The sequence below is a fragment of the Heteronotia binoei genome, chromosome 4 (assembly GCF_032191835.1).
Source record: "Heteronotia binoei isolate CCM8104 ecotype False Entrance Well chromosome 4, APGP_CSIRO_Hbin_v1, whole genome shotgun sequence".
Lineage (NCBI taxonomy): Eukaryota > Metazoa > Chordata > Lepidosauria > Squamata > Gekkonidae > Heteronotia > Heteronotia binoei.
The window spans coordinates 157,301,574-157,322,017 of record NC_083226.1 but is presented as its reverse complement, the minus strand read 5'-3'; the positions used below and the strand labels follow the sequence as shown (position 1 = coordinate 157,322,017).

The following is a 20,444-nucleotide window of genomic DNA, read 5'->3' as shown; positions in this document are numbered from 1 at the left end:
TGATTTCCACACTGCTGCAGTGGACCTGTAAGCTCATGCCCTGAAGTAGTGGCTGCAGGGCCAACAATAATACTGCACCACTATGAGACAGAGAACTGTTTGCTCTGTTGCATGGCAGAAGAGGCCTTCCGGGGTTCTATACATGAAGCTGCCTTAGACTGGCAATGGCTCTCCAGGGACTCAGGCAGAGGTCTTTCACATCACCCACTGCCTGGTCCTTTCAACTGGAGATGCCAGGGACTGAACCTGGGACTTTCTGTGTGCTAAGCAGATGCTCTACCACTCAACCACGGCTCCCTCCCCTTCTGGTATCACCTAACTGAATCCAATGGCCCTACTCTGCAAAATGTCCCACTCTCCACTGAGTTCTCAGCTGCTGCATGTCATAGTTCTGTGGTGGAAAGTGCCATCAAGTCACAGCTGACATATGGTGACCCCACAGGGTTTTCAAGACAAGAGATGTTCAGCGGTGGTTTGCCATTGCCTGCCTCCGCATCATGAACCTGGTATTCCTCCGAGGTCTCCCATCCAAATACCAGCCAGGACTGACCCTGCTTAGCTTCAAGATCAGGTATCTCTGCACCAATGACAAACAAACGCCAAACAGATTCGGGGCTTCTTTTCAAAAAACTTTCATTCGCAAAGCATTCATCCGGATGGCTCATTGAAAATATCAAGGGAAGGGGCGTCCGTTATGTCCTCATCGGGGCAACAGTAATACTCCACGAAGCAGATCTGCCCGTCTTCGTTCCGGATCATGTACTGCAGCGACAGAAAGCCTCTGTTATCTGTCCGAATAGATACTTTGCACGACAGAGCGAGTGCTTTGATAGATGGCTTCAGCAATGAGATCTTGTATCTAGAAACAAGGTTGGTTAACATTTGGTTAATGTGGCCTAACACCATATCCTCAGTCACTGGACTCAAAGTCATGGAAAACATTCAGAAACCATAAATATTTTTTTTGGGGGGAGGGGGGTTGTGTTCCACACTGCATCACCAATCCAATGGCCCTGATCCAGACAACCGTGAACACAGCAAAAGGTTGACTTGTTTTTTTAAAAAAAACACAGCACTGATGGCTCAGCATAGCCAAAGGATAAGGCTGGTCATTTATTAGTAGGGCTTTTTTGTAGAAAAAGCCCAGCAGGAACTCATTTGTATATTAGGTCACACTCCCTGATGGCAAGCCAGCTGGAACTGCGTTCCTGTGCATTCGTGCTCAAAAACGCCCTGCTTATTAGGAAAGCAGAACGGGGACACCTACGTTGACTCCAGACATCCCAACCAATATAAACTGCACAGGATTCTGCAGGAAGGGGAAGAAGGGGTTTAACCTTCAATCCCTGCTCAGCTGTGCAAAACTTCAACTGGGCAGCTGTGTTAATATTTTAAAGGAAAACGTATTGGAGACATTTTTTTTCTACAAATAACATAGGTAGCTCAGTTTTGATTAGTGAAACTGTGGGGGAAGGTTTTGAAGCGGGGGAAGTCTCTCTTCCCAGTGTGGCTCCATGCCAAACTGTGGGCACATATAATTTCACTTTTACAAAGAAACAGAAATCCGTGACCTTTGTTGTGCCTGCTTGTATCCTCCAATGACTTTTCTAGCAGTCAGGGCTTTTTTTGTAGCAGGAACTCCTTTGCATATTAGGCCACACACCCCTGATGTAGCCAATCCTCCTGAAACTTACAGTAGGCCCTGTGAGCTCTTGGGGGATTGGCTACAGCAGGGGGTGTGGCCTAATATGCAAAGGAGTTCCTGCTACAAAAAACAGTCCTGCTAGCAATAGCTGCAAGCATGTAGTCATGCTGGTCTCCAGTAGAACAGCTACATTTTGAGTCCAGCAGCACTTTGTGTGTGTTAAGTGCCAGTAAGTCACATCCAACATGGTGACTCTATGAATGAATGACCTACAAGACGTTCTCTCATGAACAGCCTTGCTCAGGTCTTGCAGACTGTGGGCTGCGGCTTCCTTGACTGAACCAACCCATCTCATATTAGGGCTTCCTCTTTCCCTGCTGCCTTCTACTTTTCCCAGTGACTCTTGTCTTTTAATGTGACCAAGGCCTCAATGACAGTGGCCAAGGCCTCATTTTAGCTTCTAGGGAGACTTCAGGCTTGATTTTATCTAGAACTAGAGCCTTAGAAACCAACAAGATTTTCAGTCTATAAGCTGCTGAGAGTCAAAGTTCTCTTAAGGATGGGAGCTTTGGCTCTCAAAAGCTTGTATCCCCAAAATCTTGTTGGTCTCTAAGTGCTACTGCATTCAAATCTAGCTTTTCTAGCCAGGCAGGTGTGGCTTAGTCAATATGAATAAATCACAAACAATGACTTTTAGTAGTCAGTAAGACTGGAACCAACTTGCTATTGTGCTACTACAGTGGCATCCTGAGTGTTGAGGCTCACCTGTTTGTCTGGGTCTGGCTGCAGTTAAACGCTTCAATTAGATCAGAGTCTTTGGGGTAGTCAAGATGTGCATTTCCTACATTCCCAAAAGTGGATAATCTGCAAAAAGAAGAATGCACTAGCTATTCCAAGTTCTTTGTATCCATCTGGAAAAACAAACAAACTGTGGACTAGCAAATGCTATGAAAATGTTATTAGCCTCCATGAGTTACTATTTCATGTACACAAACAGCTCTGAAGTTTTTGGAAGATTATCACTGCATGCTTAATCCAGTGGGTTTTATTTCTGAATAAATGTACTTAGCATGGTGTTGAGCAATATGCTGACTGATGCTCAAGTTCCAATAATTCATATACAATAGATGTGAAGACAGCATATTCTAATAATACACCAAAGGTTTATAGTCTTCTATTACCTGTCTCTATAGCAATTAAACACCAAGAGAAACATGGAGCAAACATTTCTTAAAGCTGGTTAGTGATTTAGTGGTTAGTGCATGAATCTTCTCTGTGTTCCTGCTGATGACCCACCATGTTCTGTGGATTTTATTTCCCTAACAAGATGAGTTGAAGTAAAATCTGTCACCATTGCCCATCCCGCAGTACTGCAAAAGGTACCAAATAAAGGGTGCAGGGCCACGTGCATTTACATGGAAGTTAACCCTGTTGAACTCTGGGACATATAACACAAGCCCATGAAACAATCCTAAAACATGGTTAATCCAATGGGTTTTATTTCTGAATAAATTTGCTTAGCATGGTGTTGAGCAATTTATTTGCACTCAAGGGATGTGCACAACTGCTTGTATACGTAAGGAAAGCATGCACACAGTAGTTCGCTTCAAAATGCTGGGACTGAGGATGCACAGGTATAGGTACTGTATCTTTAGCAGAATGCATGCCATGTACTTGTGCTGATGTTTAAGTCTGCTACCAGCTAGAACAACAGTTTGGTGGGTGGGCGTGTTCATCTGCTAGCTCCTTCTCACTGACAAAAGGATCGAACAGGGAGCAACCCACCACATCATCAGAATCAGGAGGCAGTTAACAAATCTGAAACACACTTCCTTCAATAGCAGCATAGACAACTGTGCAACTAATGCGCACACAAAGCCACAAGATAATTGTATTTATACATTTGTCACTGTAATGCCCACAATCACATTAGTACTTACTCTGAAACAGTCCTAACAACTTAGTTGGAACCACCCCAAAGAAAAATCACAGAAGTCAAACTGGGAATCTAGTGAAGTTACATACATGGAGATGTGTGACCTGAATACAGACCTCCAATGCTCAAGCTGAGTTCTTCATCCACTGATGCAGAAAAAGACAGCTGAAGCCACATTTTTGGCCAGGACTGTTTACTCCTCTACGCTAAAAACGTGCACCAATTATTCTACACACTGGTTACAATATTCCTTCCACAACAATACTCCATTCCAGAATGGAGAAATAAAAATCCAATACCTGAAATAAGGCTTGTCTGGAGACATTATAATCTGTAGCACCTCGCTGGTCAAATCGAGTTCAGAGAACGCCTCCCGCAGCCCTTCTGATTTCAGGATAATTTTATTCACAACATTGGTGCTGCAGAAATCAAAGTCGAGTATTTCTTCGGGCTCCTGAGTGTTGATTTTACACACGGTCACCACACCACCTTCCTCCAGAAAGAGTGTCAAGGGATAACCGTACCCCCGGTAGCACATCTGAAGGGCTGTTTGTGTTCCTGAAATGAGGAGAGATGCTTAAAACACATCAACTTCAATGCAAAGGATCTAAGACTCTCAAGAACTGTTCCTCAACCAACCCGTACAATGCCAGGCAGCCTGCAGCAAACATTTTTGAATGAAAGAGGTGTTTTAAATCCATCATTCTTTGACCATTAACTATATATCTGATCTCCTTTTTATTAAAATGTAGAGCTGCCAGATGATGCAGTGATGGCCACAGGAATAAACCGCTTTAAAAGGAGATTAGATAAGATCATGGAGGATAAACCTATCAACAGCTACTAGCCATGGTGACTAAGGGGAACCTCCATGTGGGAACATTGTGGGAAGGCCTCGACTTCTATGCCTTGTTGTTGGTCCTCCAGAGGAACTGGTTGGGCACTGTGTGAGACAGGATGCTGGGCAAGATGGGCCACTGGTCTCATCCAGCAGGGCTCTTCTTATGTTCTAAAGCGGACAGGTTTCAGCACACAGCGGCATCTTGGTTCTGTTCCCATAAAGCAATACCTGGCAAGGAACTTGTACCAAAGATAGTCAGGCAATCTAAGAGAACAGACAGATTGATTCGGAACATCACAGATTCCTCCTGCACCACAAATTTTTGAAAAATTCCAGCCTGTATGTTTGAAAGACAGAAAACAGAAGGTGAAAACCTATGAGACAACAGCACTGTTGGAGAACTGCAGTTCCCAAGATTCATTGCAAGGGAAGCCACAACTGTTAAACTGCATGGTGTAATGGTTAAGACTGGCCTTTCCCCCCAGTGAGAATTCAAAGCAGCTTACATTGCTTTCCTTTCCTCCATTTTTATCCTCACAACAACCCTGTGAAGTAGGTTAGGTTGAGAGTGTGTGACTGGTCTAAGGTCACCCAGTGAGCTTCCATGGGGATTCAAACCCAGGAGTCCCAGATACTAATCCACCACTGTTAACCACTACATCAGATTGACTTGTTTCAGAATATCACTACTTTGTTGGAGACAGGCAGACACACACAAACATTTTCAGGATGTTAAATGCCAAACCTGCCCAAATACTCAATTTCATACCAATCTGCAGTCTACCAGCTTGGGAACCAAAGGCCAGATCTCTGCAATGCTGACCTTAACCATTATCTGCACTGTCATTAAAACACATCACAGAAAGTTTAGTTTAGCCTGTCAGAATACTGTTATCTCCTGTGGAAATTTCATAGAAAAAAGAAAGTGTTAATTTATTTCAGCTGAGATCAGTTTCTCAGTTCATTGGGAAGAATGAAAAATTATCCTCTAACCTGAATAAAAGCATTTGCTTGAAGACACTTGGAATTTTCAACAGTCACCTTGAGTCCATTTGTAGTCGCAAAACAGGTAGCATGGTCTTTAAAATGAATGGCTTTCAGGATATTAGAGAGATTTCGGACATTGTCAAGACTGGCGACCAAAATGTATTGCTCTTCAGCTATTTGCTCTTGAGTGGAGAGAGGCATGGCTTGGCAGACTTCCGTCTCTCTCCACACACCCCTACAAAGACAGACAGAAAGGGCCCTGCCATTATTAAGATATTTGCAGACGTCCAACACACTGACTTAGAAGTGAGCTGTCATGAATTAACGCAAAGCAAATACAAAGTAGTAGCGATTACAGAAATAAGGGTTTGTCTGTTTTTCCCAACAAAAACACATCTAAAGAAGTCATAAACAAGGTTTGGTGTTTGTCCTCACCTAAGATGTAGGTTTAGGTAAGGAAGGGAAACCATACAACCCACATACAGCATAACCTGTCATGGATGTACGCAGGGGTGCAATTCTAGCAGGAGCTCCTTTGCATATTAGGCCACACACCCCTGATGTAGCCAATCCTCCAAGAGCTTACAAGGCTCTTTCATCTTGGTGGGGGAAGCGTCTTCATAGCTGAGTGGAGATTTGAAGCCTAGTCCTAGCTTAACCCTTGATAGATGGCAGAAGTGGAGAATAAAAAGGATAAATATATATTAAAACAAGAGAGTTTTGTTTTAGAAAAGGTAAAATAAAAAGCATAATAAATACTTATTGTGGCACATATAGGGGTTTAACAACAAAACTGGTACCTTGTTCTATGTTTTCAGGCGCAGCTCCATCCCTTTTGAACAACCTGCCAAAAGGGATATGAAGACTATTTCCTTACCCCTGCAGTTTAGCAGAGTTGAAAAGCTAAACTTTCCAACACAGCCTATGGTTGAACACTGCGTTTACACTGGCTCTTGTTGACGTTCTGCTTATTTAACACCAACCAAATTTAATGCTTGGATGGGTAGAAGCTTTCGTGGACATGTATCTGAAAAAGTGGGCGTGCACACTAAAGCTGACACCCAGGATTAAACGTGTTGATCTTAAAGGCGCCACGGGACTCAAACTTTGTTCTAAGAAGGACAACTTCTTCAGCCCATCCGAAACATCTAAAAGAACTTACTCCTGCCCCTCATCCGCCGCGACTCTTCCCCTCTCTTGAGTTACCTACAATCCAAAGAACCTACAGACAGAAACCGCTAGAGCGGCACACAACAGGAACCGAATCCCAGGCGTCTCTATGGTATTTGATCAACAGTGCATTTCCGGTCATCTCTACGGAGCATCCTTCTTGGTGGGGGAAGCGTCTCTAAGGTTTTCTTCTGAGATTTGAAGATGCCCTATCGACAGAAGCGCCTCGCTAGAGCGGTAGTTACCTCGCTTCCTCTTCGCTCTCATGCGGACTTCCGGTTCAAAACCGATCGGATTTTCCCGCTATGGCGTCCCTTGGCGAGTGATTCGTCATAGATATGACAAGGGCTAGAGCGGCTCCACTGTGCGCCCGAAGGGTCGCTTTCATTTTCTTTGCCGGAAGTCCTTCTCTATGATTTACTGACTTTGCTAGAGCGTCTTCCGGGCTGTGAAGGGGGGGGAGTGTTGCTTGTGGCGTGCGAGCAAGATGGCGGCAGCCAAGAGGAAGCGTGGAGCCGGGCCGGGTCCGAAGAAGAAGCGGGCCAAGAAGGCCCCGAAAGAGGCGGAGGAGAAAGAGCCGGCCTCGGTGGCCAATGCAGGGTCCGAGGAGCACCAAGTCCCTCCGCCTGTTTCGCAGGTGAGGCCCAACGGCCGCGTTTGGCTGGGGAGTGAAGGAGGAGTTCCTCTGAGCATAGGATTTCGTACGGGGGTAGACGCGGTTGATCTTTCTCGGTACTTTCTTGAAAGATTTCTTTTTGGTATCTGCATGCAAAGGAGGAGTTCCTCTGAGCATGTGCAGGGGGTGCTTCTTAGAAGATAGGATTTCGTACGGAGGTAGACGCGGTTGAGAGCCAGTTTGGTGTAGTGGTTAAGTATGCGGACTTTTATCTGAGTTTGATTCCCCACTCCTCCACTTGCACCTGCTAGCATGGCCTTGGGTCAGCCATAGGTCTTGTAGGAGTTGTCCTTGAAAGGGCAGCTGCCGTGAGAGCCCTCTCAGCCCCACCCACATCACGGAGGGGGGGGGGGAAGGTAAAGGAGATTGTAGGCCGCTCTGAAACTCAGAGATTCAGAGTTTAGGGCGGGATTTAAATTCAGTGTTTTCTTCGGTACTTTCTTGAAAGGTTTCTTTTTGGTATCTGAAGAAGCGTGCATGCACATGAAAGCTTATACCATGAATAAACCTTTGTTGGTCTTAAAGGTTCCACTGAATTCAGACTTTGTTCTGCTTCTTCAGACCAACACGGTTATGCACCTGGATCATTTTTTAAAAGTGTTTGTTTAGTGAGAGTCTGAGAAATAGACCATCGATAGCCGTGTTGATGCGTTAGGACAGTCTCCTTCCTCAGCACAAGGACAATAGTAAATTCTTCTGGATCAGACCAGTGGGCCGCCTAGCCCAGCATCCCGTCTATCTCTGGGTATAAAAGCTGAGGCCGTCCCCAGTGCTACCTCCTAGCAGTGGTATATAGCAGCTCCCTTCAGTCACCATTGAAGGACCTCTCTTCCATGGATCTGTCTAACCGTCTTATAAAACCTATCTGTTTTCATGTTCATCACTGTAATTAAAAATGTAGTATAAGAAACCACTAAAACAATGAGCAAGCTTGGGAGTTCTACTGCACTCTTTGTCAAGGCTGATTTCCTCCCCTGTCAAGTTTCCACAGACTTATGGTGACCCCTTAAGATTTTCTAGGCGAGATTTGTATAGAAGTGGTTTGCCATTGCCTGCCTCTGTAGCAATCCTGGGCTTCCTTGGTGGTCTCCCATCAGATTACTGAATGGGCTGAATATATTGTTACTCAAAAATGGTTTTGTTGGTTGCTGTGGTGTTCCTTGTCTGTATAACTAAAGAGTCATAAATAATTTTGAAAAGAACAACAGGTGCTTGTGCCTTGTAGAAACTACAAATTCTAGCTAGGAAGGGCTACTTGTTCATCACAGGGTTGGGAGCAGAGGTGGGGGGTTCAGCTGAGCTGTGATTATTTGGGCACTGAAAAAACTCTCTGTATATTCTGAGGAACTGTTTTTGTTCTCCGGCTGAACCTTGGTAGTTGAACTACAGATTAAGTCTTTCAGAATTCTTTCACTTTTTAACAGTTACAGGGGGTGTCTTTGGGCGAACAAATTGAAGACTCATGTCCCCCCAAAAATTATTTGTATAGTATCATATGCTTGGTTGGAACATCTGGTTTTTGAAACATTTCTGTTAGTGCTCCTATTTTATTAAAACTTGCCATTAAGTATTGTCCAAGGTTGTCTAGTGATTTTATCCATTAAAGTCAGTGGGCTTAGAAAGTTGTAACACATTTTAGGATGGTACTGTCATTTACTGATGTGGTCTGATGTTCATCTTGTTTACATTTGCCTTTATATATTTCAGGGCAAATGGACAAACAAAGAAAGAGTACTTATTTTTTCTTCCAGAGGAATAGATTTTAGGACCAGACATCTTATGAAAGACTTGAGAACATTGATGCCACATTCTAAAGCAGGTAGATCTTTTAAAAAACCCTCTGTATCTTGATTTTTAACTTTCTCTTGTTTTCCTTGCTAAGGCCTGTAAGTTTTCATTTTCTTAACAATTGGGTAAGCATATTGCTGACTTCTATGCGAACTGGTGTATATTTTTTCCTTTGTTTCAAAGTAAACATGGAAACAATAGAGATATAGGCCCTGATGCTCGTGCAGTTCCTGTCTTCAGCTGCTGCACTACGTCCTCTTCAAAAAGCAGTTTTGAAGAAGTAGGATTTAGAAGCTGTACTTCCTCTGTGGAACTCAAGATGGCATGTGAAGTCCTTCTCTCTCCAGTCTTTCAGTCTCCACACCATGTTAGCTTATAAATCTGTGCATGTACCCTAGCAGCTGGTTTGGGGAAAATGATGCCGTGTTTTTTAGCATTCCCAGTCTTTTACCCAGTTGGGGGACATACATTGAAACTAGTTTAGGGTGACAAATTTCTACAGAACCTTTAATAAGTGATGAAACAATGTGTTGTTGATTGATGCAGTCACTAAACAAAGCAATACATATTCTAGTTCACTTTTTCCTCTTGTGCTTTTCAGACACCAAAATGGACAGGAAGGACAAACTTTTTGTAATCAATGAGGTAATATATGTCAATTCTATATTTGTTTGAATTGGAAAGAGTGTATCTGAGAGAGGCAAAGGGAAGCTTGGCTTAAAAGATAATAAAGGGTTCAAAGCAGTTGGTTATCAACATGTATCCAGCTGTTGTGTCATCATTGGTATTTTTAGCTCTCTTTTCCACAATCGTTGATATAACTTGCATGTGTGGTCCTGGAAGGTCTTCAGAATGAGGCAACTTAAAAATAACTCACAATTTACCATTCTTCAGCACAAGTATACTTTTTCAGTCTTGCACTTGCAGTTTTACAGATAACTATACTAGAACTTAAATTACAAAATCTGAATATTAAAATTTTGTGCAAGGATTCCATTGTGTGAAATATGGCATGTGAGTAAAACAAAACATTTATTACCGTCAATCATACTGAATTCAGTTAGGAACAGTAACGCTCATGAAATCTGATGCCTAAATTATATTTGCTCTATGGAATTTTTGGACTTTCCTGTTGCAGCCAGCTGTGCTCTCTGACATTCATCTCCTGGGGATTGGTGGTCAGTAGTACAGTAGGAAGAATTCTGGGGATTCAAGCCAATGTACTTACACGTTAGGAAAGCACCCAGGGAAAAAAATATGTTGCATGGCAGATATTTATTTTTAAATGAAAGTGTATTGGATTTCATTTTGGGGGAATTTCAAAGCAATCTTGAGCTGATGGATGTCCTACTGGGGTGTTGCAAAACCAGATTGGGCATTGCAGCATTCGGCAGTGGACGCAAAGGAAAGTAGGGCTTGTAGTTCTGTGAGCTATGTCGGAGCATTTCCATTTCAGCAGCATTGGTTTTCTTCTTCCTTCATGTAGGTCTGCGAAATAAAAAATTGCAACAAATGCATATTTTTTGAAGCAAAGAAGAAACAGGATCTTTACATGTGGTGAGGAACATACTAATGTTTTCCTCTGTGCCTGATTTTTGACATCCCCATGGATATGTGTAAAGTGTGTGTGTGGGGGGGGATTCTGTTCATACTTGCACTTTGCTGGGTACTTGTATCATTCCTGAGTGGTCATAATTAATGACAACTTTATAAAGCAATCAAGAAATAGTATCGTATCATGATTTCCTGTGGCAGGGAGGGCTTGAAAATGCCATATTACTATTTTCTCTGGACCTTTCTGCCTGATTCTCTGTGCTGGGCTGGACACTGAAGGTACCATATCTCACCTAGCACATGACTCAGAGCAGGAAGGAGATGCAAACTCAATGCAGAAGGTCAGCCGCCCCCCCCCCCCCCCCTGGCACCCTTTTGCATGGGTGGGTTTATGAGTGCTGCCACCTGCAACAGCAGTTCAAATGAAATTCCAAATACCCCCTCTTCACCCAGCTTCCAGATTTGGGCTGGCATCTGAAGGAAGCAGGCATGGCAGTTCTTCCCTTCTGGGCAAATGCAAAAACTGAGACACACAGGAACGTAGCCTACACCATGTGGCACTCTGGGGTCAAAAAGTGGAAGTTTGCATGAGGGTTAGTCTTTCTGTGCATCAGTTCAGTGCCTATTTGTCATCCTGCCTTACAGGTCCCCTTGGTTATCGGGAGTCTCGTGTGTGTGTGTGTGTTAAGCCCCAATCTCTTTGTGAAGGTGTACAGCATATCATATGGCTGCAGAATTGTACCAAAGGCCAGTTGATGACTTGAAGAAAATATAACTGACTTCTCTGTCTCTCATGTGTTTCAGGCTTTCAAATGCACATCAAGGTCCATCAGCCAAGTTTTTAGTACAAAACAGTAAGTTCAAGAATCTGACAATGTCTCTTGTTGCTACCACATTTTTGAAAACCCTTTTAGTTCTCCTTTCCTGAACATCTTTCAAAGCCAGACGTCACAATTGTACTTAATGCTGTTGCAGTTCATACACTGGCAGAGCTGAAGATGACGGGCAACTGCTTGAGAGGCTCCCGCCCCCTTCTGTCTTTTGATTCAGTGAGTATCGATTTTGGCAAGTCGCCCAGCCACCTTCTGTGAACTTGTTGCTTGTTAATGCCTCCCTCTCCCTTTCTTCTTTTCTGCTCTAAAATGCTACTTCTTCTTTTCAGGCTTTTGATCGGCACCCACATTATGCATTGCTGAAAGAGCTATTTATTCAGGTCTGGTTTTTAAAATATTTTGATCCTCCTGTTGTAAGCCAAGTTTTGTTTGTTTGTTTGCTGAGGGAGAGAGGGAGGGAGGCAGCATGGTCCTTGTTTAGACAGAGTGCTGATAATGATATTCAAACACACTAGAGAATATCTGCAACTGGATTTCTTGAATCAACATGAATTTCTGTGATAACACTGGGATCAAAGAGGTGGAGGGAATGACATCTGTTTTGTTCCCCAAAAGCACTTTAAAGGGTAGAGATGTTCATTTATCGATGGACTGTACAAAATGTCACTGACTTCTGCAACCAGTAGAACTGCTCTCTGTTTTTATTTTTAAGTGCCAGCTGCTCTGATGCCTTTTCCCCCTTCACGTTCTCTGTGCTACCCAAATCCCTGGGCTAGCCAGTTTACAGCATTGAGCTGTTGCTGTTCACGGTGTCATAGAAGTTATTGTGTATTGGTTTTATAGCTTCCAGCTTTACAAAGCTCCTCTTATGTTCATGCTGAACTATGTAACAGTCACCAGTTTCCCTCTTTGCTTGTGCTGAACTAATTATAGTGATAGGATTCTGGGGGGTTGGTTGGCAGCAGAGAAGTGTCTTGAGCCCAGTTCACCTTGACTCAGTGCCATTTCTACCAGCATGAACTGAGTAGGTGCTGGATTTGACCTCCATTTCCTCACCCATCCAGCACTTCTACACTGTGACTGTAAGAATGTTGGTACACTGGAGTCCATCACTAGAGCCAGACCATTTTCGACAGTAGCCCCCGTTCTGTGGAATGCCCTTTCCAAAAACATCAGGGTCCTGCGGGACTGAACTTACAGAGAGCCAGTTTGGTGTAGTGGTTAAGTGTGGGGACTCTTATCTGAGAGAACCGGGTTTGATTCCCCACTCCTCCACTTGCACCTGCTGAAATGGCCTTCGGTGAGCCATAGCTCTTGCAGAGCTGTCCTTGAAAGGACAGCTGCTGTGAGAATCCTCTCAAGCCCACCCACCTCACAGGGTGTCTGTTGTGGGGAAGGAAGATAAAGGAAATTGTGAGCCACTTGGAGATTTGGAGTGGAGGGCGGGATATAAATCCAATATCCAACTATTTAAACTTGCCCTCAATGATTAAGGGGAGGTAGCTAATGCCCCACAGCACAGACAGTCTCATTGGACAAATACAGATAATCAGACGTGCAGCTTGGATTTTTATGGTTGGAAAATGTATGGAATTGTTTTTAATGTATATTTTGTTTTTTAATATTCGATGTGGTTTTTAACTGTTGTTAGCCGCCCTGAGCCTGTCAGGGAAGGGTGGGATATAAATTTGATAAAATAAAATAATAAATAAATACAAGCATCATGTTGTGACTGTTCAGAATCCTGGAACCAAGACTGCCTGGGCTATGGGTTACATTGGGGTCCACAAAGAGTCCAGCTTTGGCTAGCCATGAATAGACCAGAGAAAGATATTGTGCAGGCTGTATTCTGCTCATCCAGACACCTTATTAAAGCTCAGTTGTATAAACAAGATTGCCATTCTTTTTTCCCCCCACCAGATTTTCAGTACTCCGCAGTATCACCCCAAGAGCCAGCCTTTTGTAGATCACGTCTTCACGTTCTCCATAGTAGACCACAGGATCTGGTTTCGAAATTATCAGGTTAGCGGCTTTGTCTGTGGGATGGAGATGGCAAATGAGTTTTGTTTGCACACCATGGGATCCCGTTGTAACACTCAGATCTGAAAAAATGCCGTGTGGACAGATTTGAATAACTGTTGGGTAGAACAGACTAGCCTTTGGGCTTCTATTTTTTTTAAAGAAATTATTGGGTATAGGTAATAGAGGTAGCTAGAATTTTGCATTTCCCTAATGGCTTGTGTGACCTTGGAGATACCACCTAGGATGGTATTTCATGACAGGTTGACCACAACTTAACAAAAGACACAGAAGCAGTGAAATCAGCAAAGTATGAAGACAGAAACAAGCACATTGCCCAGAGAAGTGCCTAATACAAAATGAATCATTAAGTGCTCCAATTCTGGCTGATACTTTACAACTGAGCATGATAATAAAGCTGCGTAAGAAATCATAACTTTACAATAGTCACCTGTTTCTCAGCTAAGTGACTAGTCCTTATTGATGTGGAATGAAAAGGAAAAAAAAGTGATGCGAAAAGCACAAGTAATACTTGGTTAGAACTTTCAGACTTCTGGTTTTCCAGGGGCTGGAAGTTGAGAAGTTCGTCACACAGTATCTATTTGTAGTAGTAGTAGTAGTAGTAGTTCTTTATTCACGGTCATCTGACCAGCTTAAAAATACAAACAAAACATAAAAAAACAGAAACAAACCCATCACCTCTTACACAAAATTCCTAACTCCTACTATTACATATAATGTTAAAACCCATAACCAAGATTTACACTCTCAATTTCCCTCCTTTCCAACTGAGCAGTGTATCTATTTGACCCATTGATTCATCTCTTATTCTCTGAAAGCCACTTACTTTGATTGAATCTATGCTTAAAATAGTAACAAAGCTTGAGAGGGGGCAATATGCTGTTTTGAAAGCAGACATGGTACTGATGTAAATACCCTGATGCCAATACCTCTAACCAGTGTAGATCTCAGTTTTTGCATATACTTTACACCGCTTTCAGCCTTGTTAGTTGGCATAAAAGTACACTAAATCATAACTTCAGCTTCTGAAGTATTTATATCGGTGGCAAGAGAGGGCTCTGCCTTCCCACAAAGGAAACTCCCCTTCTAGCCCCTTCATAGCTGAATGGTTGTGCTCCTTGAAGCCACTGATGCCTAAAAGGCTGTTAGACTGTCACATAACATTGCTAGAGATCTTGTGCTAATGTCAGATTCTTCAGGTACCGTATGTGAGTATTGCATGTATCTCTTGCTTCTTCACTATGCATGAACATTGTATTGTTCTGGATTATTTGGATAAAACATCTGTTCCCCCTCCAAGTGCTTATGTGTCTTGTAGTGAAATGTTTAAACAAAGGATGCTCACCCCCTCTGTTGCAGATCGTAGAAGAAGACGCCACCCTGGTTGAGATCGGACCGCGCTTTGTCTTGAACCTGATCAAGATCTTCCGGGGCAGCTTTGGGGGACAAACCCTGTATGAAAATCCCCACTACCAGTCTCCGAACATGGTAATAATGCCTCTTGAGGTGGACTGAGTGTAGCTTGTGCTGTAGATGGGCTAGTGCTTGCCGCAACTGGTTGTTTGTCTAGTAAAACATTAAAAACAAAATGAAAAAGCTTCTGGATGTCTACAGAGGGCCATTGCTGCATCAATGCTTGATATTGGAAAAGCTTGATATTGGAAAATAATTCTTGACAGTAAGATTAGTTCAGCAGTGGGATCAGCTACCTAGGGAAGTGGTGAGTTCCCCCTCACTGGCAGTTTTCAGGCAGCAGCTGGATGAACACTGGTCAGGGATGCTCTAGGCTGGTCGTGCATTGAGCAGGGGGTTGGATTAGATGGCCTGTGTGGCCCCTCCAACTCTATGATTCTATCATTTCTGGCCCCCCTAGTAAGCGCTGCACGGTCTGGTCACACCTTGGCCCCCAGGATTGCTTCCAGGTCTCGCCAAGATGCCAATACAAAAGTGCTCTGTGTGTGTGTAGGATTGCAGAGTATTGACATAGGTATATGCACTCAAAAAGGCGCAAGGCAGTTTTCAAAAGTGCAGCGTCTTGCGATACACGCAGCACCACAACATGTGACGCTACTCCATGATCGAGGTCTACTCTTTCCCTTTTATAGCAGACAACAAAATCATGCTGTTAGATTAATAAATTAAAGGAAAAAGGAAAGGTCCCCTGTGCGAGCACCAGTCGTTTCCAACTCTGGGGTGACGTTGCTTTCACAACGTAATAAGTTAAAGGAAGCTAATGTTAAGCCTGCATGGTGCAGTGGCTAAGATTGTCTGACTAGGGTCTGGGAGACCCAGGTTTGAATCCTCACACTGCCATGGAAGCTTGTTGGGTGATCTTGGGCATGTCACACGCTCTCAGTGTGACCTACCTCTCAGGGTTGTGAGGAGAAAAGAAGAGTGATGTAAGCTTTTTAGGGTCCTCATTTTTTTTCAGGGGGTAGGATATAAAGTAGAATAATTAAAACTCAGGTGGTTGCTGCAAATCCATTAATATATCCAATCCAAATACCTTTATTGGCATAGAAATAAAAAGAACAGCATTAATATATCCAGTGATTTTAAGGCTAATGTGAAACATCAATGTGTTTCGTTCCCAAATGCAACGTGAACATAGCGATTTCATTGCACGATTAACTTGTATGATTGTTTATTTATTTTTGTTTTTTTATTTTGTGTGTGTGCATTTGTGTGCCTGCCGGGAACTCATGGTTGACTTCTAGTGACCCCTACTCGGGCTTGGGCATTCAGAGAGGTGGCTTGCTATTGCCTGCCTCTGGTCCTGGCCCTGGTATTCCTTGGAGGTCTCCCATCCAAGTACTTGCCAGGGTTGGCCCTGCTTTGTTTCTGAGATTTGATGAGATTGGGCTTGTCTGGGCTATCCAGGTGAGGGCAATTAACATTGTTTTCTTGTTTTCCAGCATCGGCGGGCGATAAGATTGGCCACAGCGGCTAAATTAAAAGAGAAACAACAAATGAAAGAGCTGCAGAAGGTAAAGAAAAAGGAAGAGAAGGCCCTTCTTCCCGAAGATCCCACTGAAGCCGTTTTTGAAATGCCAGCAGAAGAAAAGCCCGTAGAAATCCAGCTGGTGAAACCAGATCCAAAACCTGGCTTGAAGAAAAAGAAGAACAAACTGTACCAACGACAGAGGAAGCTAAAGAGGAAGCTTGGTAGAACCGGAGCATAGAATGCCCCAAGGAAGAATAAACCAGGACTTGATGAAGCGAAGATGTTTGCTACAGTTTTGTGACTTAATTTGTGTACAGTAACCTTTTTAAAAAAACAATGCTCGTCATCAGTTTTGAATTTTTAGAAGAGATTTTTTTCAAACGTTGCTTTATTTTTACTGGTTTTTTGACCATAAAAAAGCAATCCATTCATAATAAACTTTGTAACAATTGTGCCACTACCAAATTAAAAGTCCATAACTAATTAAAATCAAACGTTGGCCGATGTCTAGAAATACTCTATGGTGTTAAGAATATTCCCAGTCTTTGTCAGCTACACCTACAGTTTTAATGATCAAAAACATGTAAAAATTGAATGTCCTGCCTCTAAGTGTTCCTAACATTTGGGAAACACTTGCCTTTTTTGGCAGAAAAGGCCCAGGAGGAACTCATATTAGGCCACACCCCCTGACATCACCATTGTGGGCCACCTTTGCATGTTCGGCCACACTCTGATACTAAGCCAGTCGGAACTGTGTTCCTGTGCCTTCCTGCTCAAAAAAAGCCCTGGGGAAACATGACACAAGCGGATCAGCTGCAAGTTGTTCTTATACTTTCTCTTCTGCAGAGGAGTTGTGATTGCCAATGCCTTGCTAGTTTTCCTTCATGCATCCTTACCCTGCAGAGGTGGCCAATGTGGGCCTCTCTGTGTGCCAGCTCCCTCCATGGTGTGTGTTCTGCAGTGGCTTGTAGTGTAGGCAGGGTGTTTGCTGCAAATGAATCAGCAAACTGCAAATGTGCTTTCACCCACATTGGATCCTAATGGAATTCCTCTTTAGGGGCTAATTAACCGACCTAGGTTCATGCCAATATGTGAATGCAGGGAATGCTGGATGTAAGGTGTCGGTTCAATCTGTAGCGTGGCATATAGGAGTTGCCCTGACCAGGATCATCCCAGGTTAGCCCGATCTCTTCAGATCTTGGAAAATAAGCAGGGTTGGTCCTGATTACTTACTTGGATGGGCGGGACAAGTGACAATGGGCATCCTTCTCCTCCAGGCAGGAAACAGAGTGGGGAAGGTGTTGGGCTAGACCAGCTCCAGAGATTATCTCCAGGAATAAGCTGGAGATTTCCCAGAACACAGAGGGGTTTCCCAGAATGCTTCCCAGAAAAGGCTTCCTGGGGACAACAGACCAGGTAACAAGGGGTGAAGAGTGATGTAAAGTGGATGGAGTCGGAATTAATAAAAGTGCTTGCTCAGAAGACCACTGGGTTTTTCTTCTCTCTTGGAGCTGGGATTGGAAGATAACAGACTGCTACTCTCCAGCCAGTAGCCTTTTTTGACCGTGTAGCTGGGCCTGGCTAGATGCGGGAAGCCTGAAGCAATGAGGTATTAGAAGATTTTGTAACTTTAAGCTTAGATGTGCCTGCTCTTCGTAAACATTTGGTAGGGCAAGTTTTTAAACCAGGGACAGAAGGATGCATTTCAAGCCCAACTTTTATTTGATCTGGTTGCTGATTGTGTGCTGTGCTAAGATTATCTTTGTAACTTTTCACTTTTTAAAAAATAAACCATTTACTATTTTGAAGGCTGGCAGTAAAGCTCTGTACCACAAAGTTCCCCAACCACCTTAGACCACGCTGCTGTTAAGAGGGGAGTCCCAGGAAGGGGGAAGGCATGCAGTTGGCAAGGGTGCCAATCCTCCAGGGGTCTCTCAAAGAAGGACTTTAATCTCTGTAATAACCAGGTGCTGGGTTGGCAGGGGACCTCGAGGCCAGGCCTCAAAACTGGAAAGGGGGATTGGGAGTCCTGTTCCTCTCAGGAACTCCTAACTTGAGCGGGTGGTGGCAGTGCACCCTGGTGGCAGGAGGAAGAATAGCTCCCTTCAGGAGTTGGCAACCCAAGAGGGAGCTGACAGGACTGGGTCTGAAGGTCAAGCCTAATTTCTATTATTCCCTATGGGCAAGCATGATCTCCATTATTTCCTATGGGGAATCATGCATTCTCTGTTGGCAATTATGTATAGTGTATGGGCAGCCACTGTCATAAGAACATAAGAGAAGCCATGTTGGATCAGGCCAATGGCCCATCCAGTCCAACACTCTGGGTCACACAGTGGCCAAAAAAATTATATCTATCATCTATCTATCTACACACTGTGGCTAATAGCCACTGATGGACCTCTGTTCTATATTTTTATCCAATCCCCTCTTGAAGGTGGCTATGCTTGTAGCTGCCACCACCTCCTGTGGCAGTGAATTCTACATGTTAATCACCCTTTGGGTGAAGAAGTACTTCCTTTTATCCATTCTAACCCAACTGCTCAGCAATTTCATCGAATGCCCATGAGTTCTTGTATTGTGAGAAAGGGAGAAAACTACTTTCTCTACTTTCTCCATCCCATGCATAATCTTGTAAACCTCTATCATGTCACCCCGCAGGCGACGTTTCTCCAAGCTAAAGAGCCCCAAGCATTTCAATATTTCTTCATAGGGAAAGTGTTCCAACCCTTTAATCATTCTAGTTGCCCTTTTCTGGATTTTCTCCAATGCTATAATATCCTTTTTGAGGTGCGGCAATGAGAACTGCACACAGTACTCCAAATGAGACCGCACCATCAATTTATACAGGGGCATTATGATACTGACTGATTTGTTATCAGTTCCCTTCCTAATAATTCCCAGCATGGCGTTGGCCTTTTTTATTGCAATCAAACACTGTCTTGACATTTTCAGTGAGTTATCTACCACGACCCCAAGATCTCTCTCTTGGTCAGACTCTGCCAGTTCACACCCCATCAACTTGTATTTGTAGCTTGGATTCTTGGCCCCAATGTGCATTACTTTGCACTTGGCCACATTGAACCTCATCTGCCACGTTGACGCCCACTCACCCAGCCTCAACAGATCCCTTTGGAGTGCCTCACAATCCTTTCTGGTTCTCAGCACCCTGAACAATTTAGTGTCATCCACAAACTTGGCCACTTCATTGCTCACTCCCATCTCCAAATCATTTATGAACAAGTTAAAGAGCATGGGACCCAGTACCGAGCCCTGCGGCACCCCACTGCTTACCGTCCTCCACTGCGAAGACTGCCCATTTATACTCACTCTCTGCTTCCTATTAATTAGCCAGTTTTTGATCCACAAGAGGACCTGTTCTTTTACTCTACGACTCTCGAGCTTTCTAAGGAGCCTTTGATGAGGAACTTTATCAAAAGCTTTTTGGAAGTCAAGGTAAACAACATCTATCAGGTCTCCTTTGTCCACATGTTTGTTCACCCCCTCAAAGAAATGTAACAGGTTAGTGAGGCAAGATCTTCCCTTACAGAACACATGCTGAGTCTTCCTCAATAACCCGTGTTCATCAATGTGCCTACTCATTCTGTCCTTGATAATGGTTTCTACCAACTTTCCCAGTATTGAAGTCAGACTGACTGGCCTGTAATTTCCCGGATCTCCTATGGAACCCTTTTTAAAGGTGGGGGTGACATTTGCTACCTTCCAGCCCTCAGGAACGGAGGCAGATTTCAATGAAAGATTACAGATTTTTGTCAGAAGATCCACAAGTTCAACTTTGAGTTCTTTCAGAACTCTTGGATGTATACCATCCGAACCTGGTGACTTATTAGTTTTTAATTCGTCTATCAGTAGTAGGACCTCCTCTTTTGTCACCTCAATCTGACTCAGGTCTTTCAACACCCCTTCCAAAATTAGTGGTTCTGGAGCGGGCAAACACTTCTCATCTTCCACAGTGAAGACGGAGGCAAAAAATGCATTCAGCTTCTCAGCCATTTCCCTATCCTCCTTC

General features: G+C 43.6%; 2 protein-coding genes across 2 annotated transcripts; one reads left to right on the top strand and one right to left on the bottom strand.

Annotated features, from left to right (window-relative positions):
• Nucleotides 1-616: 616 nt before the first annotated feature.
• On the bottom strand, nt 617-6,859 carry RAD1 (RAD1 checkpoint DNA exonuclease). Its single transcript, XM_060236087.1, has 6 exons — nt 6,636-6,859; nt 5,416-5,644; nt 4,651-4,759; nt 3,881-4,139; nt 2,411-2,509; nt 617-859 (listed from the first exon to the last, which is right to left on the bottom strand). Exons 1-6 carry the CDS (start codon nt 6,719-6,721, stop codon nt 649-651), a joined length of 993 nt encoding a protein of 330 aa, XP_060092070.1. The 5' UTR covers nt 6,722-6,859; the 3' UTR covers nt 617-648.
• On the top strand, nt 6,505-16,908 carry BRIX1 (biogenesis of ribosomes BRX1). Its single transcript, XM_060236086.1, has 10 exons — nt 6,505-7,216; nt 8,963-9,074; nt 9,645-9,688; nt 10,530-10,600; nt 11,402-11,451; nt 11,573-11,646; nt 11,760-11,810; nt 13,351-13,452; nt 14,830-14,958; nt 16,386-16,908. Exons 1-10 carry the CDS (start codon nt 7,067-7,069, stop codon nt 16,650-16,652), a joined length of 1,050 nt encoding a protein of 349 aa, XP_060092069.1. The 5' UTR covers nt 6,505-7,066; the 3' UTR covers nt 16,653-16,908.
• The last annotated feature ends 3,536 nt before the right edge of the window (nt 16,909-20,444 follow it).